The 21,798-nt window shown below is 49.1% G+C and overlaps 2 protein-coding genes across 4 annotated transcripts in view; one reads left to right on the top strand and one right to left on the bottom strand.

Annotated features, from left to right (window-relative positions):
* Window positions 1–5,858, top strand: part of LOC135827593 (ankyrin repeat domain-containing protein 17-like) — a 77,824-nt gene extending 71,966 nt beyond the window's left edge. For all 3 annotated transcript variants that reach the window (XM_065340063.1, XM_065340061.1, XM_065340062.1), the window contains exon 10: window positions 154–5,858. In XM_065340063.1, coding sequence (XP_065196135.1) covers window positions 154–4,730 — 4,577 coding nt within the window. In that variant the 3' untranslated portion in view covers window positions 4,731–5,858. The remainder of the gene's footprint in view (window positions 1–153) is intronic.
* Window positions 5,859–12,205: 6,347 nt separating this feature from the next.
* LOC135827605 (uncharacterized) overlaps window positions 12,206–21,798 on the bottom strand; it is a 22,802-nt gene continuing 13,209 nt past the window's right edge. The window contains exons 4-7 of the mRNA XM_065340076.1: window positions 20,377–20,461; window positions 19,234–19,385; window positions 16,523–16,649; window positions 12,206–13,093 (exon numbers count right to left, since the gene is read on the bottom strand). Of these exons, the coding sequence (XP_065196148.1) occupies window positions 13,037–13,093; window positions 16,523–16,649; window positions 19,234–19,385; window positions 20,377–20,461 (421 nt within the window). The 3' untranslated portion in view covers window positions 12,206–13,036. The remainder of the gene's footprint in view (window positions 13,094–16,522; window positions 16,650–19,233; window positions 19,386–20,376; window positions 20,462–21,798) is intronic.

Raw genomic sequence — 21,798 nt, 5'->3', positions numbered from 1 at the left:
CTCTTCTCTTCTCTCTTCTTGTCGTTTTCTCCCGCTTCTGGGAGCGGCGTGGCCCGATAGGGTAGCTGTACATAGTAGCATAGTAGCATAGTAGTGTGTATGTGTGTGTGTGTGTGTGTGTGTGTATTTATGTGTGTGCGTGTGTTATTACAGGTGCCCAGATCAACGTAGGTCGTCAACAGCAGCGCGCCACTGATCGCAACGTGACCATCAAGGGCACTTCCAAACAGGTCGGTAAAGCACAGGCGCTCATCATCGACGCCCTCGGCAACGACAAGGAGTTCGAAGTGGCGATGGGCGGATCTAGCCTCGCGTCTGCGTCGTCGCCCTACGTCGCCGCGACTGGCGGCAGCGGTACGAGTACCCAGACAGCGGGGAGTGCTTACGGCTCGTCTTCCGCCGGAACCACAACAACTGTGCCGCCACCAGTGGCTGATGAAGGGCTTGGCTCGGCAGCAGCAGCAGTCAGCAACGTTTCGTCATCGTCTGCCGGCGCATCGAGTGACACGATCGCTACCAGTTCTGCGCCAAGCCAAGCTGGAAGTGCAACGGATGCCGTCAGCACAGTCACCAGAGAAACAGCATCGTCATCGTCGGCGGTGTTCAAGCAGACCAGCAGCACGCTGTCGTTTGCGGCGGCAGTACGCCCGTCGGCGGCCGGCAGTGCCAGTGGCGGCGGCGGTGGTTCTGCACCACCCGTCGCCATGCCAGCACCTGCCGCCTCCACGTCAGCGCCAACGCATCTGCTGGTTGCCATGGCACCACCGACGGCACCACCCGCCACCGCCGCTACGGCAACAGCCACAGCCGACGGTAAAACGATCGGCTCGTTCGCCGACGCCGCGTCCGGTCGTCGCACTGTAGCTCTGCCCAAACCCGGCGCTGCCACGGCTGCAGCAGCAAATTCCACACAACAACAAAAGCAACAGCAGCAACAGCAACAACAGCAGGCCGGCCTGGCAGCACCCGGAGCCTCTTCCACGAGCAGCGCCGTGCCTGGTCCTGACCAGACAGCGTTAGTGTCGTCTTCCACAGCGACATCATCCGAAGTGTCCGCCCGACAATCCTTCCCATCGAGCGCCCCGTCGTCGTCGACTGTGCTGGCGCAAACGAACACAGGCCCGACACATTCGTCTCCGATTTCGTCCGCAGCGTCAGCAGCGGTACCATTGTCATCATCACAGCCAGCAGCAGCAGCAGCTCCTGTGGCTCTGGCTGCTTCGTCCACTGTGCATTCACATGCTAGCGTGGCCAGCCAGAGCACACTAACTCCGACTCCATCCAGCGTGCCAACAGTAGTGCCAGCAACACCACTATCCGGCCCCTTGACGGTATCTACAACAGCAACAGCAACAGCGGCAGCAGTAGCAGTGCCATCACCAACACCAAACTCATCGTTGCAATCAACGGCTGGCAGTCCACCACCACCAGCAGCAGCAGCACCAGCACCAGCAGCAGCGGTCGGTTCTCAGGGTAAACGTTTCGACAAGGAGAGCCGCGGGGAGCAGCGTGCGCGCCTGGCCCAGCTCACTAGCGGTCTTGAAGCGCCTCCTGCGAGCGTAACCGCTATGTCTGTGCCCGCCGCCGCCGCCGCTAGCAGCAGTGGCAGTAGCAGCAGTACCAGCGCTGTACACCAGCTGGATGCAAGCTCTTCAACACTGCTAATGACCGCGTCCGTCCCGCCAATTCTGCCGCCGCCGCTTTCCTCCGAACCCAGTATCGCAGCATCCATGCAGCCGGCTCTAGCCACATCGCGGGTTATCAGTCCCGTAGGCCACAGCGCACTGCAGCAGCAGCAGCAGCCTGCGCTGCACTCGGCTGACCCAACAAATCCGATCACCCGTCGCCTTGCTAACGTTGAGCTCGGCGGTTCGCTGGGCGTTTCGTTCGGTGACTCGTCGGGAGGAACAGCGCCTGCACCGGCATCCGCAACACCCGCATCCAGCATGGCAACCATCGAGTCGTCATCATCGGCAGCGCCAATCAGCTCTCCCGCACCTGGCATGAATGCCCCGTCATGGCACGCGCCACTTCACCACCAGCCTATACAGCAGCAGCCGCCTCACTATCATCCACAGCAGCAGCAGCAGCAGCAGGCGCATCATCATCATCAGAGCACATCGCGTGATATGCCCATTGGCGGTGCTATCGGCGCCTCTGGCATGGCAACAACCGCCGTAACCATGGGCGCACCTGGTCTTCAGCTGACCAGCAGCTCCGTTGGCGGTGACTCATCCTGGCAGCAGCAGCAGCACTCACAGCAACTGCACCATCACCCTCTTCATCATCCTCATCCTCTCCAGCAGCAGGCACAGCACACACAGCAGCATCATCTACATAACAACAACGTACAACACTGGATGCAAGGGCCGCCACGGCCGGGGCCAACCACCGCCACCGCGCTGCATGGTGCTTCAGTCGCCACGGCAACCGCCGGGACTGGCTCTGCAGATTTTGGCCGTGCCTTGTCGCACACCGTCGTCGGTGGCGGAGGAGGCAGTGATCTGGCTCAGTCGTCGCAGCAGCGCTACGGCAGTGCCATTCCGGGCGTGTCAATTCTCTCCGACCCTCGCTGGACTAACCAGACGCCGGCGGATCAGCCGTTCGACAGCGGCGCTGCTGGTGGTAGCGCTGGAGATGGCGACTCGGGTCCGCGTCACCTGGACGGCAGCGGCAGCGCTGGTAGTGCTGGCAGTGCCGGAAATGTGAGCACGGCGGGAAGCGTTGCTGGTACCGCTGCTACTAGTGCGGGGGGCTACGCGCACCCGTCACAGCGCCTGCCACCGCAAGCGCAGACCGCCTGGGGTCAGCAGAAGTCAGCAGCAGGAGCAGCGCCCATGCCGGGCAGTGGCACTGCGGCAGCAGCAGCGGCGGCAATCACAGGTGCGTCACCACAGTTCAGCAACCAGCAGCAGCAGCAGCAGCAAGACTCCAGCAGTGTTTCTAGCGCCGGGATTACATTACCAACGTTCCCAGCCGCTCCAGGCTTCAACATGCGCATGAGCGGTGCTGCCCCAGGGAGCAACACTGCTAGCTCCAGCAGTTCACAGCATGCGTTCGGCAGCCATGGGCCCGATCACATCCGCTTTGCTGCCTCTTTAGAGTCCTTGGGCGGTGCCGGTGCTGGTGGTGTGCATGTCATGCAGTCTGGCTCACGGAGAACTAACGCCACTGCAACAGCGTCTTCAGCAGCAGCATCGTCATCGGGAAGCTACTCTCGGGCCAGCGTCGGCGGCAGCAGCTCACGGCCACACACCGACAGTGGAATGCCCGGTTCTCGCTCGCTTCCTGATTGGTCACTGGGAACCGGTGCCGGTATGACGATGCCGGGCTCGGTGAAAGGATTCCCGCTGCACCCCGACAGTGCAACCGCGGCCACTATGATGTCGAGAGCGACGGGAGCAGCAGCAACGTCAACGCAAGCGTCAGCGGGCAGTCACATTGGCAGCCAGTTCATGCATGAGAACGCCGACTCTTCGCAACACATTCAACCGCCGTCTGGTTCGACACAGCAGCAGCACACGCTACACCATGCACCGAATGCACTCCCTTTCCTGCAGCAGCAGGGGCATCCGTCGCATCATCAACATCCTCTGTCTCACAGCAGTGTGGCACAAGGGGGTGGTGCGAATGTCGGCCGGCTCTCCCAGCGACCCGGATCACCACAGCAGCACCAGCAGCAGCAGCACACGCTGCATCACCACGCACAGAGCCAGCTGCCGTTCCTGCAGCAGCCAGGACAACCGCAGCACCATCATCCCCACCACCATCCACATCACCTGTCCCACGGCGGCAGTACGGTACAAGGTAGCGGCGCTAGTGTGGGCCCGCTCTCTCAGAGACCCGGCTCGCCACAGCAGCGGCAGCAGCAGCAGCAACGACAACAACTGTTCGGAGCTGGTCAACAGCAGCAGCAGCAGCAGGCAATGCATAGTGCTGTTGGTAATACGGGCAGTACAGCAATAGTAGCTAGCATGGATACTAACACTCTCATGGGACATCAGTCGCCGTACTTGCGAGGAGCCGGCAGCGCAGCGTCCAACGCAGACATGGTGGCCGCCGATTCGTTTCAGCGTGCCAGCGCCGTTGGTGGCTTTCCGCGCGCCAGCGCTATTGCAGATAACACAGCGAGTGGCATGGCTGGTGCTTCTTCGGGCAATGATCCTTCGTCACTGTCGTTCCCAGGTCAGCACCAGCCCTACCACCAGCCCGCGCAGGCGTTCAATCCTGCCGCTCTGGGCTCAGCGCCGGGCCCACAGGGAGGGCCGCCGCGTTCCAGCTTTCCGCAACTGTTCAATCCGCGCCGCTCATCTTCGCATTCGCAGCAGCAACACTCCGGCGGTGGTGCCAATGGTGGCGGGGCTGCTGGTGCTCCGCCGGTTCTCGGAGCCAGAACCATGCCGGCCGCTCCTCCAAGCGGCAGCAGCTCGGGCTCGTTTGGTGCAATTGGTAGTGCGTCGCCCTCGTTCCACCAAATGCACGGTGCCGCGCCAGCATCTTTCAGGCAGCAGCCGATGAACTCGGGAGCAGTCAATTCCGCCCATCCCATGCAGCAGCAGCAGCAACATCAAGCCGCAGCATCGTCGTCGTCATCATCATCGTTAGCGCAAGTGCCTCAGCAGCAGCAGGCACAGCAGCCAGGTTCCCAACCATCCCAACAGCAGCAGCAGCAGGGGCAGAAGCAGCAGCACGGCCAGCGGTCTTTCTCGCACGGCACACCAGCAGTGTAGCACTTTGTCGGCGGTAATGACGGCTCAATCTCGGACGGCCTCGCTATAGCTTCCGCTCTTGCTCTTATTCTTTGCGTCTCCTCTCTCTCTCTCTCTCTCTCCCTCTCTCTCTCTCTGTCTCTCTCTGTCTCTCTCTCTCTCTCTCTCTCTCTCTCTCTCTCTCTCTCTCTCTCTCTCTCTCTCTCTCTCTCTCTCTCTCTCTCGGTCTGTCTCTCTGTCTGTCTCTCTGTCTCTGTCTGTCTGTCTCTCTCTGTCTCTCTCTGTCTCTCTCTGTCTCTCTCTGTCTGTCTCTGTCTCTGTCTCTGTCTCTGTCTCTGTCTCCTCTCTCTCTCTCTCTCTCTCTCTCTCTCTCTCTCTCTCTCTCTCTCTCTCTCTCTCTCTCTCTCTCTCTCTCTCTCTCTCTCTCTCTCTCTCTCTCTCTCTCTCTCTCTCTCTCTCTCTCTCTCTCCTTCAAGGGATGTGTGCATATGATAAATTGTGCTTTGGTCCTATGCCCAGACCTTCGCTTAAATCTGCTCAGACCTCCGCTTAACTCTGCCCGATCCCAGCCCAGTCCCTTTCTGTCCGTCGTTGTTGTTGCTGTTGCTTTTTGTTCTTTCCCCCCATGCCAGAGTTGACATTACTGGTTCTAGCTTTGCTGCCAGTTCGAAAGTTTCGGTGATCATGCCACCGAACACTGCTAGCCTGCCGCTGTGCCTGTTATGATTTTGCTATCCTGTCAACTTTTGATTTTTACTATTCTGTCGAGAGCCTCCCCCGGTGCGAGTGTGTGCGCTCGCTCGCACACGAGGGGAAAATAGCTATGGATGCATGTATTCGAGAGAGAGAGAGCTGATGAGTACCACCGGTAGGTACTAAGTAGTTATCCCGCGTTGATATTATTTTGCCAATTTGGGTGAGCGCGCCACGGAGTGGTTTGATAACGACTCCCTGGTGTACGTGCCCGAGAGTTTTTGCTTTTTTTGTTTTTTTTGTTTCTCTTCATTCAGGATGGTTGTATGAATGCATAATGTAGTCTGCTGCGCGCACGCTCTCGCTTCCCCCCGCTCTCTCGCCGTTGCTTTTATTTTTATTTTCTTTCTCGGTCAAGCTCTTCCGTGTTGGGTCGTCATTGCGAACGTTCGACAATCTCTTTCCGTGTGCTCTGGTGTGGAGAGGGTGGCAGGCCGGAGATGGTAGCGGGGATGGTGGTGGTGTGGAGGGCAAGATGGGGATGATGCATGTGTGTGTGTGTGTGTGTGTGTGTGTGTGTGTGTGTGTGTGTGTGTGTGTGTGTGTGTGTGTGTGTGTGTTGGGAGGTGTTGTAACTGCCTTGTCCGTCTACTACAGGAGGTCAGGCGGGCGTGTCTGGCGCAATCATTGTAAGAAGGCAGAGTGATCAAGGATGCGGGGCCGTGTGCTGCCTCAAGCCCGGGCATGCAAGCGGGCTGTATTTTGGGTGGCTGCGGACTCAGCTGCGCTTGTTGCTGGCACAGCTATACACTGTTGACGCCATGTCACGGCTTTCTTCTGTCCTGTCTTTGCCTTTCCAGTTCCAGAAGTAAGGCATACTGCCAAGTAATGGCTTAGTTCTTGTCTTTCCATTATCTTAGTGTTGACAGTTTCGCTAGACTGCACTTCAGGACACACACTCTGTCCCCACAGGATACCGCGATTCCTCGGACGCGCAATTTTCCGCGTTATTGGCTGTCATCCGCGTTTTCGAGAGATTTTTGCATAAACCCGCGTTTTTCATGGAAATGTACAAGAAAATAGCACATGATGTTGAAATGTACTACAAAGTGGTACCGGTGCATGCGTTTGTACGACAAAGTTGTATACTTGCATGAAACTGCATGCTAAAGTTGTACAAATAACAGAGAACTCGTGCATAATGACCGCATAATCACCCGCATATTTGCCGCATAATGGCCTGTTTTCGCCCGCATAATTATGCGCATAATTTTAGGATTTCGTCCACGTTATTCTGTGGGGACAGCACCCGGTCTCACTAGGCGTGTTCTGCCTCCCTACTGTCTGCAGTCTACCAGGTATACTGCATTCAGGGAGTACGAGTACTCTAATTTCAGAAATTTTCGGTGCTCAATATTTTCGGTGCGAGGGCAAAAGGCCAGGTTAGGTGAACAGACATTTTCGGTACAGAGAAGCAGTTCCCTATTGGATTATGTGTGTTAGTGTTTGTTCGGTGTATTGAAATTTTAGGTATGAAACAGATGCACCGAAAGTACCGAAAATATAAGTACATTTAAAGAGTCGGCGTGGAGAAAGCAATTTTATTAGTGCAATTAGGAGTATAATCGATGCAGACATGGCCAGACAACAACGAGTTCATGGAATTTTTAAGGATTTTTATGTTATTCAAAATCGATTTTCGTGTTCCGCTCATCAGTGAATAGTATCGGAACTGAGGGTACTATGTACAACAATAGAACATTTTATAACAGCATAATTAATTAAAAGTGTGAACAACAAAGGAAGTGCTACAGCATTACATAATAGGTGTCAAACATAGTGCTAACGTATATAACTGAGTGCAGCCACAAAGCAAGAGGTGATACAGTGCAACATGACACAACATTTACATCTGATAACCAGCTACGAGAACAACTTTAGCGCGACTACTCAGTACATGCTTCTTTTGTTTACAAAGAACAGGATTATGCACACGAATACATACAGCTTCCAGAACCTTCAACTGCTTAACATAACTTGCACGGCACAAAACAGAAAAGTGAGAATCATCGTACACACCAAGACAATTGTGCCGTGCAAGTTATGTTAAGCAGTTGAAGGTTCTGGAAGCTGTATGTATTCGTGTGCATAATCCTGTTCTTTGTAAACAAAAGAAGCATGTAGTCGTGCTAAAGTTGTTCTCGTAGCTGGTTATCAGATGTAAATGTTGTGTCATGTTGCACTGTATCACGTCTTGCTTTGTGGCTGCACTCAGTTATATACGTTAGCACTATGTTTGACACCTATTATGTAATGCTGTAGCACTTCCTTTGTTGTTCACACTTTTAATTAATTATGCTGTTATAAAATGTTCTATTGTTGTACATAGTACCCTCAGTTCCGATACTATTCACTGATGAGCGGAACACGAAAATCGATTTTGAATAACATAAAAATCCTTAAAAATTCCATGAACTCGTTGTTGTCTGGCCATGTCTGCATCGATTATACTCCTAATTGCACTAATATAAGTACACCGAAAATTTGTGAAATTACAGTACTAAGGGGTCGTCCGTAATTATTGAAAAATTAAAAAATCCGTCCTCGTGCAAAATTGTCTCTGACCCCCCCCCCCCTCCATTTTTTCCCATTTATTATTTGATTTTTACCGATGCCCAGCTCGAAAATAAGAACTCCTGACCCCATGTTCACTGATTGCACCTACATGTACATGTACATGCATGTCAAGTAGCTACTACTAGTAGTAGTAAGTAATAATAATAATAATAATAATTTGAACAAACGGCGAGGAGACAACAATTTGATAACCGCAATCAGTAATACAAGCTGGATCGACATTTGTGTTTAGTGCGGCCAAGCTTGGCCGTTAATGTTCTAGGTGTAATGTACTGCTGTTATGTGTTATCACGTTGTCTTTCCTTCCTTTCTCCTTTGTTCATTTCTCGCTTTGATTGTTAAAATTCACACTTGTAAATTTCACTGTTGTTGCTCTTAGTGTTATTTCTCTAACTTAGATTTTCTATAATAGTTCAATTTTTGTTTCAGTGTCCTTTAGTACAACGACGATTCCTGATGAGTGTTGTACGAAAACTTGTTTGAATCCCTTTCTTTCTCTACACAATTTCTTCACATTTTTCATCGTTTTATTGCACATTGTCTCCACAGTTTTACAATACATGAATACAGTGTACACAAATGTCGATCCAGCTTGTATTACCAAGAGTAGATGTTTATCTACTCTTGGTATTACTGATTGCGGTTATCAAATAATAATAATAATAATAACTTTATTAGGATGACCCAAAGGCTGACTGCCTATCGTGGGGTCCGTCGCATTAAAAGATGATGGAGTAAAGTGAGTAGGAGGTCTACCGAAGGCCATGCACGTCCTACAACTACAAAAAAGTCATGTACCGGTATCATACTGGTGTTTGCGATCCTACACTACGTCTACAGTGCACTACATCATGTCAGTGCAACGAGTGTATGAAAGTCACTGATGAAAAAAAAGTACAAAAAACAAAAAATTAAATTCCGCCAGCGCTCTTGACCACCCACCACCCCCTTTAAGCTTTTCTTTCTGCCTGAGGACGGATTTTTAATTTTTCGAAAAATACGGACGACCCCTAAAATACCGGTATTCTAGTCGAGTTATAAATATAATAATTATTATTATTACATGACACGTGGTAGGCTCCGGCGGATTATGCTCGCGAAATCATGGAATTATGCTTTCATGGATTCTCGCATTATGCTCGCAAAGTCCTCATATTATGCTTTGGCACGTGGGGATACATATTCACTTTGTTGCACTTATGGAGCCTCAAACTTCGGAAAATTGTGCCTTTTCGTACTTGCAAGTGGCCATTAGTACAACAAAATACATGAATATCCCCATACCATGCATGCTAGAGATCAACATGGAAAGGAGAAAACATGACTTCTTCTAATCATTAGTTGATCTCTTTTGTTTTTCATTGCCAAATTATTTTGAGTTACCTTTGAAAACTATCATGTTCAACTGGCTTCGTAATCATCATACTCGTCCAACCGATGTCACCCTCACCCTGGGAATAATCAGATCATCTCTCCCGTAGCTCCACCTCTCCTTCCACCTTGACCGAACATCAACTATACCTCATTTGTTTAATTATTAGAGCAATACCCATAGCTTGAACAGTCGATGGTCTCCTCCAGCGCGCTTCTTTGCACACCTTTGCTGAAAAGTTGCGAAGTAGTTTTTTTGTGAAAATGAAGAAAGTTGCGATTTCTTCCAAAACAACGGAAAGTTGCGAAAAAAAAGTGGCGAGCATCTTTGGAAAAGGGCTACTCCGAACCCTTTACCATGCAGGCCACCAGCACTGATCAGGTGCATTGTACACAATTGTGTAGCTTACATACTAGAATTGTGGTACAATCATGTAGTTATGCTCCTATCTCCGAAAGGATGCCAAATTATGCTCCAAATTTTCAACCACCAAATTATGCCAATAATTATGCCGGCATAATCCGCCGGTGCCTAACACGTGGTCGTTGCCCATGTTAGGCCACGCCGTTTTTTCTATGTTTCGCGTCACCTTATTCGATGAAATCAATGAGGGAAGGCGAAAAAAATAAAAAAGCCATTCAAAAAAACAGTGTACATGTACGTGCATTGCGTTTTTTCATGTACATGGACACACACATGCATACATGTACATGAATACATGAGGGTATCCCCTTTGCCATGCTTGTGGCCCAAACACAGGCGGTATGATGATTGTGTGACTTGCGGGCCAGCTTATTGCACACACATGTACTTCTCGAAGTACATGTACATGTGTGTGAGCTGAGTTACATTTTCCGGTTTTCTGGGTTTGCATTAAATTTGTATTGCATTTTCAAAAAAAAATTGTTCCGTTTTTTTGCACTCCGGCTGTGAAATACATGCGCACGGTACAGGGGACGCGAAACATAGATAAAAAACGGTGTGGCCCAGAAGGGTATTTTACGACTCCCTGGTGTGGCCTTATGACCAATACCAAAAGTATATAACTCCCCAAGAGTGTGCAACTCTGCATATGGGGTCTCCGACGGCGAAAACTCACATCACGTGTCTCTGTTACGTACAAACGAAGGATAGCGTGCGCGCAATCCAAATATCTGCCACGATCATGCTGGGGATTTGAATACCCGCAGTGAGTTTCTGTCAGAGAGTTCTTTTTTTATTGCTCCACTGCTCGCTAAAAACGGGCTGGAAACGTACAACTGCGACACTGCACCACGTCCACGTGACGTGAGTTTTCGCCGTCGGCGTACCCCATATGCAAGGGTATCAGGAGTTGCACACTCTGGGGGGGGGGGGGGGGGGGGGGTTATACACATAATAATTATAGCTCATCCCAATAGGTCTGGCACGTCGAAAAACTCCAGGAATCCGCGATTCCGCGGTAAAATCCGCGGAATTCATGTTTTTTTAAATATCCCGCGGAATTCACAGTTTTCACCGCAGAATCGTGAAAAATCACGGTTTGGGGGGCAATGCGAGCATGCGCTTCATATTCATGCACATGCACAGTGCAGTGTCCTGTCGCTATTTTTGTTGCATTCAAAGTCGGATGTGCATGATGTGCAGGTGCAATGGACAGTACAGCAACTGTACCAGTTTTCTTCGTTACTGTATTGAGCCTATCGTGTGTTTTCGACCACTAATTTTTGTATTGATGCATATAGCCATGTCTTTTCTCTGGTTCAGCGCCGCAGAAATACCGCAGTATTAGAGAGGTTCTGCACAACGAAAATTCGAACGAAGTTTCGCGACAGGCCTTAAATGTGTACGAATTTTCGCACGAACTTTGTGTTCTGCACATTTTCGTAGTTTGCACGCGCCAAGTGCACGTACGACATGACCCAATCTCACGAAACTTCCTACGAAAGTTCATTTCGCGTTCCCTGCAAGTTTCGCGTCCAAAGTTGCGAAAGTTCGTGCGAAGTTTCTCACTTCGTGATGTAGAGCGAAAGTTCGTACACATTTTCGTTTTGCAGAACCTCTCTAATGCCTCAGAATTCACGCTATCCGCCGCATAATGTAGCGATTTGTGCCGCAGAACTCTGCGCAGAATTTGGAGGGACAGGTTGCAGTACTCCTGCCAATACTATAGGCATGGCCTTCCCGCCTCGGGCGTAATCAACCCATCAGGACCGATTGACTTCATTTTTAGAAATTTTCTAAAATGACGTCAATCGGTCCTGATGGATTGGTTAATGATTATTGGACATTTCGGCCTTTGCCGGGCGGTCAAAATGTACTAATTTACATATACTATTATTTTGAATGCATGTACCCGCCAAGTGCTCTAAGCACTGAGGTATGGTATAGCTGTCATCCCAGCAGAGACCGTTCAACGTTTTCTTCAGACTTCGAAACGCACACTTCCTGTGAATCCGCACAGGCGGGTGGGACGCAGCCCTCGCCGTATCCCACACACTTCACGTACAAACCGGTACCAGCACATGGGGCGCTCCAATACATAAAAAAATCAATAACTATTCGTTGGTTTGAGGGAAACACGCAGACGGGAAAAGTCTGAAGTAAAATATAACTGTCACCACCAGGACTCGAACCAGGGACCCTCGCTTGTAGCCAGCGATGCCCTACCACTAAGCTATGGTGAAGTCACATCCAAGCAGCGACCGTTCAAAAAATTTCTTCAGACTTGGAAACTCATGCTTCCTGTGAATCCACACACGTTGGGGGGGGGGGGGGGAGGGGGGACGAAGCCCTCGCTGTAACCCACACACTTCACTTTTAAAAGATTTCTATAAAATTGTGTCTGCTCAGTCTGCGGACAAAACTGTATAAAATTACTTCAGTATGTCTAAACCTTAGTGGAATATGGAGCGAAAGGTATACTCTCATTATCTATAAATAATTATTATTACTTGTCGCATCAGTACAATTAAAATAATTTTGTCACGAACAGAGTTGAAATTGAAAAATAAAAGGAAGCAAAGAGTTTCAACAACAATAAATAAATAATTTTTAACTGGCTGCTTGAGGTATCGTCGGTGTGCGTGAGGCCATTACCGAAAAGTATGCCATGTTGCTTGGGGGGAAAAGAGGGTGGGACCATGCCTAGTTCCCTCCCCCCCCCCTCTCATACACACACACACACACACACGCTCGTTCACATAATGGACAAACAGCTGGATGTATTTGCCCATGAGTAGCCTCCTCCAAACCACTGAACATCGACCGACTAGGGCGGGACAGGCGTCCGTCCAGCTCGTAATCGCTTCACGACAGGCTTGGGTCTGCGTTGCCACAGACCATAGACGGCATAGACCATGGACGCCATAGGCCATGAACGGCAAACAATGTAGGCCATGAACGGCATACAATGTAGGCCATGAACGGCATAGACCATAGACCATGGACAATGGCACAGCCTTGAGCAGCAGCAGCAGCAACACTAGCTGATCTGCTGTGGAAAACTTACTTGGCTTAGTACTAGCAGCGTCTGAGGGGGGTCAGTGTTCATATCACGGCTCACGGCTGTGCTGATGATGAGGATGCGCAGCAGCAGGCAGCAGGCAGCAGGGAGCAGGGCATGTGAACACTGTCTAGGACACGTCTACAGATTGCTATACCCCTGCTTGCCATACTTGCAAAGCACAAAGTTGAAGCCATCCTGGAGAACACGACGACAACAACAACAACAACAACGACGACGACGACGACGACGACGACAACAACAACAACAACAACAACAACAACAACAACGACGACAGCAGCAGCAGCAGCAGCAACAACAACACCTCTTATTGGCCACTGGCTATCGTGAGAATAAAGATTTGAACAACAACAATAACAACGATGATTACAACAGAAATACCAGCAGCACCCGTACACCCGTACATTGATGCTTTGCCCGAGGTGACATTGCGGTGCTCTTTTTCTGAAGCTACTCCGCTGTTTGTCGTTCACAGGTCCAGCTGTCTGGATGCGCAACAAGGAGTCCGCTACTCTTCTTCAACCACTCAATCAGAATATCTGGCCATGATGGGCCTAGGTCCAGCTGTCTGGGTGTGCGGCAAGGAGTCCGCTACTCTTCTTCAACCACACAATCAGAATATCTGGCCATGATGGACCTCGGTACGAGTGATGGTACTTCTGCTGAAGGTGAGATTTCTACATGTACTGTCACGTTGTTTTGTTGACAGTATGTTACAAGGCGGAGGACACACTGTTTGTGCTTGAAAACAGTGCTCCTGACCACAACCATCATCGGTTGGTTGGCAGAGCCCTGGTCTTGCCACCATTCGAACCGTATAGGGTCCGAATAGTCGCAAGACCGGGGCTCTGCCAACCGTGGATGGTTGTAGTAAGTAAGGAGCATTGTTTTCAAACACAGACAGTGCGTCCTCCGCCTAGCGCCTTGTAACATGCTGTCAACAAAACAACATGTTTTCAACCACAGCAAGGCTTGTCTGATACTGTACACTCATGTACAGTTGTGGCAAGTGAAATCCGACACTTGGCATAAGGGACTGCACCATGCAGTCTGCAGCCCCTGCAGCCCTGCCTGCCTGGCCCACGTACAGTTCATGTGTTACATACAACTGTATCTGTCTGATGACAAAACTCGTGCTCATCACAGTCAAGGTTCAAAAGGTGCTGGCAAAAATGAATGGGGATTGGATACCAATACTCCGTATGTGTACCTCGTTTGTGAACTGTGTGTATCTACGCTGTGACCTTTCGATCTGTTTGGGATGCATACGGCTCTATTGGGTGCAGTGCATTACATCATTGGTGTCCATTTGTGGTGCTGTCTAGGCTTGTCCACAAAATGTTTTCAATTATTTTTGAATTTTGGTTGGATTTTCGCACAATTTTGGCCCCACCAGGATTGAATTTTGGCCGTTTTTGGAGAACGACAGTGATGTCACATCAGGAGAGTACATGTGCTGCTCAATATACATGTATTACCAAGTTTGACATGTGAAAACAGTACTTTCAAATACATACACCTTTGACCTTTTGACACCCATCCCCGAATTTGGAAGCATGCAGCACACAGACACACATGATAAGCAGTTTGTGGATTTTTTGTTTTTGTAACTATTGGGTACGAGTACTGTAAAAACCATGGCAACGGATCAAATTTTTCTGCATTTTGGGGGATTTTTTGAATTTTCTCAAAACATTTTGACCGTTTTTTTCGCTTTTTGAATTTCAATTTTGGACAAAATAATTCGCATGATGTGGCCACCCTTAGTGCTGTCCCCTATGGCAAGTGTCGGATTTCACTTGCCACAACGGTATATGGGCTGAGATCTCCCCCCCCCCCCTTGACCTTGCGCATTCATGGAGTGTCGACGTTTGATCGGTTTTCCTCCGATTCGTGCCTGCATTTCACTAACGTTGCTCCCTGCTAGAAATTACCACCAAGAATATCAGCATCAGCACAAGCAGTACGAGAGAGCTTGGAAGCTCACGGCCCTACGCTATGCTTTTTTGCCTATCCCATCATGCATGTTATTAGAACTGTTGGAAATGTTTTTTCCATTGATTGGGTACATCATTGTATTGCAAAAACGTTTCAATCAGTTTGAATGTGAGTTAGCCTCAGTTAGGCAAAAGTTAAAAAAAATTCAATGCTCCTTTTTTTTAAGACATAAGGCCACACGTTTTTATTTCTATGTTTCTCGTCACCCGCGCGCATACGATTCAGGAGTCTGGAGGAAAAAAAGAAAAAAATGTGCTGCACTGACTGTGCATGTGGGGACCAGCACACTCATGCACATGTACATAATGTGGCCTGGCCTGCGCGACACATGATGCGAGGTCGCCATTTTTTGTGCGCAATCTAGCTGCACATGCACAGCTTGTGACAGAAGCTCCTACCACATACTACAGTCCATTCATAAAGAGATGGGCCCTGGCTCTGGCGAGCTCCCGTATTTGGCGATTTTTCGTGATTTCATCGTACACATGTACACAGTGCAGTGCTGCGAACTTTGAAATTTGAAAGAGGGTCCAAAAAGGTACCTGAACTGGGGTTCGAACCGCACAACGCACTGTTGCAGGCGGGGTCAAACGGCCTGGATGTTGATGGTTTTTCCCGATTCAGTGCTTTTGGGGCAAAACCTGGCCGAAATCCTATTCTTGCTATGGCTTACTTTTTGGACAAAAAAAACTTCAGAAACATATTTGGAAGAGGATTCCATAGGGGATCCGATGGTAGAAAAAATTCTAAAAAAACTCAAAGTTTGACCCGTTTATGGCCAAAAGCTAGAAGTCCATCTTTTTCTGAATGGACTGTAGTTGCCAACTATGGATGCTATTTTGCATGGTGTATTGTTTTATTTTTCGGTCATTTTTTATTTTTTTTCCACCTCTCGCATACGTTTTTAGATTTTCAGGCGACGAGAAACATAGAAATGAAAACGTGTGGCCTAACCTGGGATTCGAACCCGCACTATCGCCCTGCATGCATGGATTGGATTGGATTTTTATTTATAGTGGTGACTATAACAGACAATTGCCTGATAACAATAGACCCACTCGAGGGAAAGATGCAAAAAGATATGATTCCCACGATACACTTCGCACACCTACTACATACTCATTCTTTTCGATTTTGACAGCATGTTACAAGGCGAGGACGCGTAGTGCTCCTGACTACAACCATAACCCGGTTGGCAGAGTCCCGGTCTTGCGACCATGTAACATGCAGTCAAAATCGAAAAACATGTTAAACTACCAAGCAAGGCTTCTGTGTATATACCATACGCATTCTTCCAAGTTGCTTCATGTTATGATCTTGCATTTGAAAGCCCTCTTTGAATATTGTGGCCAGCTGTCTTTGATGGTACGGTACGGGATAGCGCCAGGCATGCCGACGGCACAAACACACACAAACACGGAATTAAAGCTGTGTGGACCCTGGCTAGCGCCAGACGTTACTGAAGTAACGTCTTTTGCATAGCAACGGGAATTAAAAGACTTTTAAAGAGCCGCATCCCCCCCCCCCCTTCCCCACAATGCAGCACTAAAAGTAGAGGGTCAGACTTTCACACACACACGCACGCACACAAACTCGCAGAGGAAATACCTTGATCAAGCTGGGTAGCTCAGTCCAGAAGACCAGGTTGGGCACAAGGTCTGAACCAGTTCTTTGACGGGCATAATGGTTGTAGAGCGCACCGCCCATAAAGTACGCCAGTACTGTCACACAGAACCTGACCACCAGGCACATGCATACAACATACACTCAAATAAGGAGCTACATACACACACCACGCACAGTCAACCAGCCACCCTGTCAACAACAATCTCAGATATCTACCGTATTTTCCAGAGTGTTAACCGCACCGGGGTATAAGCCCCCCCCCCCCCCCCGCATTGGGTGTGAACCTGACCGGGGTATAAGCCCCCCACCACACCGGGGTTTGAGCCTGACCAGGGCATAAGCCCCCCTCCCCTTCAGGCCCAAAGTTGGTTCTTTTCGTGGCATTCAGTGTAAGAGTCGACGTCAGACTTTCAATTGTTTGGTCGTTCGAACTCAGCATTACACTGCATGGCATATCAGTTCAACTCATGGTCGTATTGTGGAGATGGTGTCTTGTCCGTAGGTCAAACCGACATACGACACTTACACGCATTGCACGATGTGCAGTCAATCCGTACTCAGTATAGATCATATTCGATAACGTGATTTTTGGACTCGCCTCCAGGGATTTAACGTAAGCTAGGGCACGTGTACGAGAAACGAGTGGCAAGAAAGGCTCAGTTCGTACAAGGGAGTAGTAAAATACCGGTGTTTTTCTACTCCCATGTTCGCACGCAGAGTCCGCTGTGCACTGAGCGCAGGTCTCTTGCCACTCCCTGGTTCCCGGGACACCGGTTCACGTGATTGTGACGTTCATCGAGTAAGGTCTATACCTTCGAGGTCCACACAAGAACATGCTAAGGAGGCCTTTACATGTATATGTACACTGAGGGCGCGTTTGGTTGGTACGAACTAGAACAGGATTCACCAGAACAGCGCGTTTGGTTGGGACTGCACCTGTTCTGGGTCGGCCAGAACATGTTCTGCTTGCTCCGGCCTCGAGGCCGGAGCAGACCGAGCAGTTTCACTTTTTCACAGTGAAACCTGGCGGGAACATCGATTTTGGTCCCAAATGATCACGTGCATACGCTTTTGGGTTGGACTCGTTGTACCGTACAAAGTGACCATGGTGACCCATACACATTTTCAAGTTTCACACATTTTTCCACGAAAATGTGCTCTGTTTCTGGAGTACCGTTTGGTTGGCATGAGGCTGCTCCATGTGCACCAGCTGTTCGATCCTGTTCTAGATCGTACCAACCAAACGCACCCTAAGGTTTTCACACCGCACACATGTGTTTTGCACTCTGCCATACAAGTAAGTTCCCTTTCCCGGCCTGTCAGATCAAGGTGGGTCGCTCTAGCGGTACGTTTTTAAAGGTGCATGCAAGACGTTACCAACCAATAGTTCAAACATTGGGCAGCACGACTTATTTCATTTTATTTGTTCAACATCTCCTGGCTCGTCGTAAGACTGCCAATATTTATGAGAGGTCGGGTGGTAACCAACCACGGCGAACTAAATGATAAGGAGAGAAACAAAGGAGAGTACTGCAAGGAGAGGCATGACGAAACTTTTATGAAAGTTTTAGCAAATGTTTCCTAGCTCTTCTTTCACCGTGACCTGGCCAGAGACAACATGTAGAAGTTGTGCACATTTGCAATGATGGATTAATTTATAGTGCATGAAAGCAGTCGAATGACACCGTACTAAGAGTAGATAATCGCCAAGAGTGTGCAACTGCCTGCACAACCTCTGTACAGTGCTGCGACGGCAGAACTCCACATCACATGGCACGGGTTCAAAAGGCTACGCTGGCAAACAGTGCCAAGTGAGCACAAGAGAGTGGAACCCAACGCAGGGTTGTACGTGTATCTATCATGTGCAGGGTGCAAATAATGTGTGTGTGTGTGTGTGTGTGTGTGTGTGTGTGTGTGTGTGTGTGTGTGTGTGTGTGTGTGTGTGTGTGTGTGTGTGTGTGTGTGTGCGTTCATCACGTGATGTGAAGTTCTGCCGTCGCTAGGCCTGTCCGGATTATGTTTTTGCATAATATTTTTCGCATTTTGGGGTTTTTTCAGCTTTTTTCAACATTTTGAGCATATTTTGCAAACAAAATGATCGATTCCTTTCGACTATCGAAAACAACCACATCCTTTGCACAGGCTTCCTCCATGTGCACTTAGAACGACAAGGGGTTCAAGTTTTACGCCATTTTGGTTGCCATGGTAACGGCAGCATAATTTTCGCATTTTGGGAGAAATTTTGAATTTTTTAAAGATTTTTTTAGCATTTTGGGTGAATTTCCAAAAAATAAACATTTCCATTTTGACCCTTCAAAAAACGCTTAATCCGGACAGGGTTAGCCGTCACAGACCACATAGCTGGAGTTGCACACTCTTGGCGATTATGCACTCTTGACCATCACCATACTGTAAATCTACACAATTTCGGCGCGTTTAAATTTCAGCCTCCCCGGGCCAAAACACATTTGGGCATGTACGGTTGCTGCCTGTGTACTTTGTCACATTGAGGAGTGAATGATATTAGTTCCGCGGTCATGCCACACAACATCTTTGCTATCATTAAATCATTGTCTCTACGTCGCCTTTTTGCATACTGAACCTTGCAAAAAAATTCTGCCAAAAATGGCCAGGCCGAAAGTTGCTGAAACGTTGTTAACCATACCCATAAGCTACATAAGCCGTTCACTTACAAGATGACCAGGATAGTACCCAAGCTGACTGATACCTTCACGTGGACCCTGTTCGGCTCGTGATGGGGCGTGGAGCCAGTCGGGATCGGCCCTGTGGTGCTCGGAGCCGGCGGTGTTGTGACGCAGGCTAGAGCGGTGCTCATTTCCAGATTCTGAAACACACACACACATAATATACATGTGCGTGCATGCACACACGCACACACACACACACACACACACACACACACACACACACACGCACACCCACACACACGAGTTTGAAGTGCGTTTCGCGGCTGAGCAGTGGTGCCGCACGGCATTTACACAGAGACGATGACGAGAATCAGACAGTGCATAGTAGGTGTGCATTTCTTTTTTTCCTTTAAAAAAATTATTTATGGCATCAGCATCCTCGCCTCATGGTTCATTCTCACAGGCAATACAAACTCATACTATACAATCCCTGTCAGACGAGATGAAAACGCCAAACCATGAACAGCTCATTGGTAACTGTTGTCCTATTCCAGAGTGGGACCACCATGCCATCCAGAGTGGGACCACCATGCCATCCAGAGTGGGACCACCATGCCATCCAGAGTGGGACCACCATGCCATCCAGAGTGGGACCACCATGCCATCCAGAGTGGGACCACCATGCCATCCAGAGTGGGACCACCATGCCAAGGTCACAATGAAAACAGCTACATACCCAAACTCCTGTGTTGTTCTGCCAAGGAAAATGCTGACTGATGATGGGGAAAGCATGAAACTTTCTTTATGCTAGATGGGCGTTTGCCAGGCCCCTTTTCCGAACAGACTCCGCATCCTAATCACCTGGAGACGGCTCCGGCCACAGAGAGGTGTGGACAATAGGCGTTCTGCAGATACGTGCGTATGGGGTTTTAAAGCAATATAGTGGCTGCAGTGGAGCGAACTAATAAGAACTCTACGTATGGACTCAAATGGAGAGCTAAGGATTAACTTATTCAAAGATAAAGGAAGGAATTGTCGTGCAATGTTACGGTCGCATGAGCTGATTATTTAGTGACTGGTGGTATAGCGTAACTTGTAGTTCCTTGGTCTTTCTCTTTTGTATAAACTCTACGTATACTCTTTATAATGATGTACTCTGTAGCAGAGCACAAAGACACAGTGACGTACGTATTGCAGCTTTGGTTCTTCGTTGACAAACTTGAACTCTGGTTGGACCTTGGACGGGTCGCAGACGTATTTGACGATTGCCTGCCTGTCGACATACAGAGTCAGGAGGAGCACACACACACACACACACACACACACACACACACACACACACACACACACACACACACACACACACACACACACACACACACACACACACCATGTACCATGTATACGCCCGTCACAAGAGAAGCACGCAAATCTGCAAATGCACTGGATGTGCATCCACAGATTTTCTCTTATAGCAACGATAGCAAACAAGATCTGAATGAGACAGATCAAGACTTGCGCCAGATAACTGTCTCATCCACACAACTGGCGAAGCCATGTGAATCGACCACCAATGCACACCTGGTCTACACCACACGGAGTACATCGGCATAAAACGGACAAGACAGTTACCGATGCACACCCTACACTTGCTGGGGTAACCAGTATAGACAGCACGCTGCTTTGATAGAAGCAGACACTAGATGCACTGGTACCTTGAAGTGAAATTGGAGTTATTTTACCAACCAGCTACACACACACACACACACACACACACACACACACACACACACACACACACACACACACACACACACACACAGTGACACACAGTGACACACACACACACACACACACACACAGTGACACACATACACACACAGCAACACACACACACACACACACACACACAGATACGTCAGACCTGCCCACCGTGGAAGCGATGATAGCGAACAGCTATGTTAGACATAGCAACTTGTGCTGGGATTACACCATTCAACACCTTGCAAGGCTGATGAATTGACCGCCACTAATTTTAGCCTGGTATCCACCACACAGCTGATTGAAGTGGCTTTATCTGGCCAGTGAATCCCTATTTTTCATTTTTTTCATTTTTCCCATGTTTTCATTCCTTTTTTACACACACACGCTACACCACATACTCCGGCATACACTGGCTGTTGGTAACCACCCAGGAGAATGAAAGAAGAGCTAAAAGAATGAGAAAGAGAAGAAAGACGTGCACATATACACACACACACACACGCATACACGCACACACACACACACACACACACACACACACACACACACGCATACACACAGTGACACACATACACGCACACACAGTGACACACACACACACACACACACACAGTGACACACACACCTGGTATGACGTGTACAATACACACGCACTAGGAACACATACACATACAAAGGAGGCGAATGTAGGAATGTAGCGAGTACCGTAGAATCCCGCGGATAAACCCACCCGCATATAAGCCCATGCTCGTGCATAAGCCCAGGCCAAGTTCGAACACCACAAAGCTTCGTCGTACAAGCCCATGGGTCTATTTCGTACCATGTACATGATTGTACATGTAGTTT

Source organism: Sycon ciliatum, chromosome 11 (assembly GCF_964019385.1).
Source record: "Sycon ciliatum chromosome 11, ocSycCili1.1, whole genome shotgun sequence".
Taxonomy (NCBI): Eukaryota; Metazoa; Porifera; class Calcarea; order Leucosolenida; family Sycettidae; genus Sycon; species Sycon ciliatum.
Note: the sequence above shows the minus strand (reverse complement) of the source record. Positions and strands in the feature narration are given on the sequence as shown.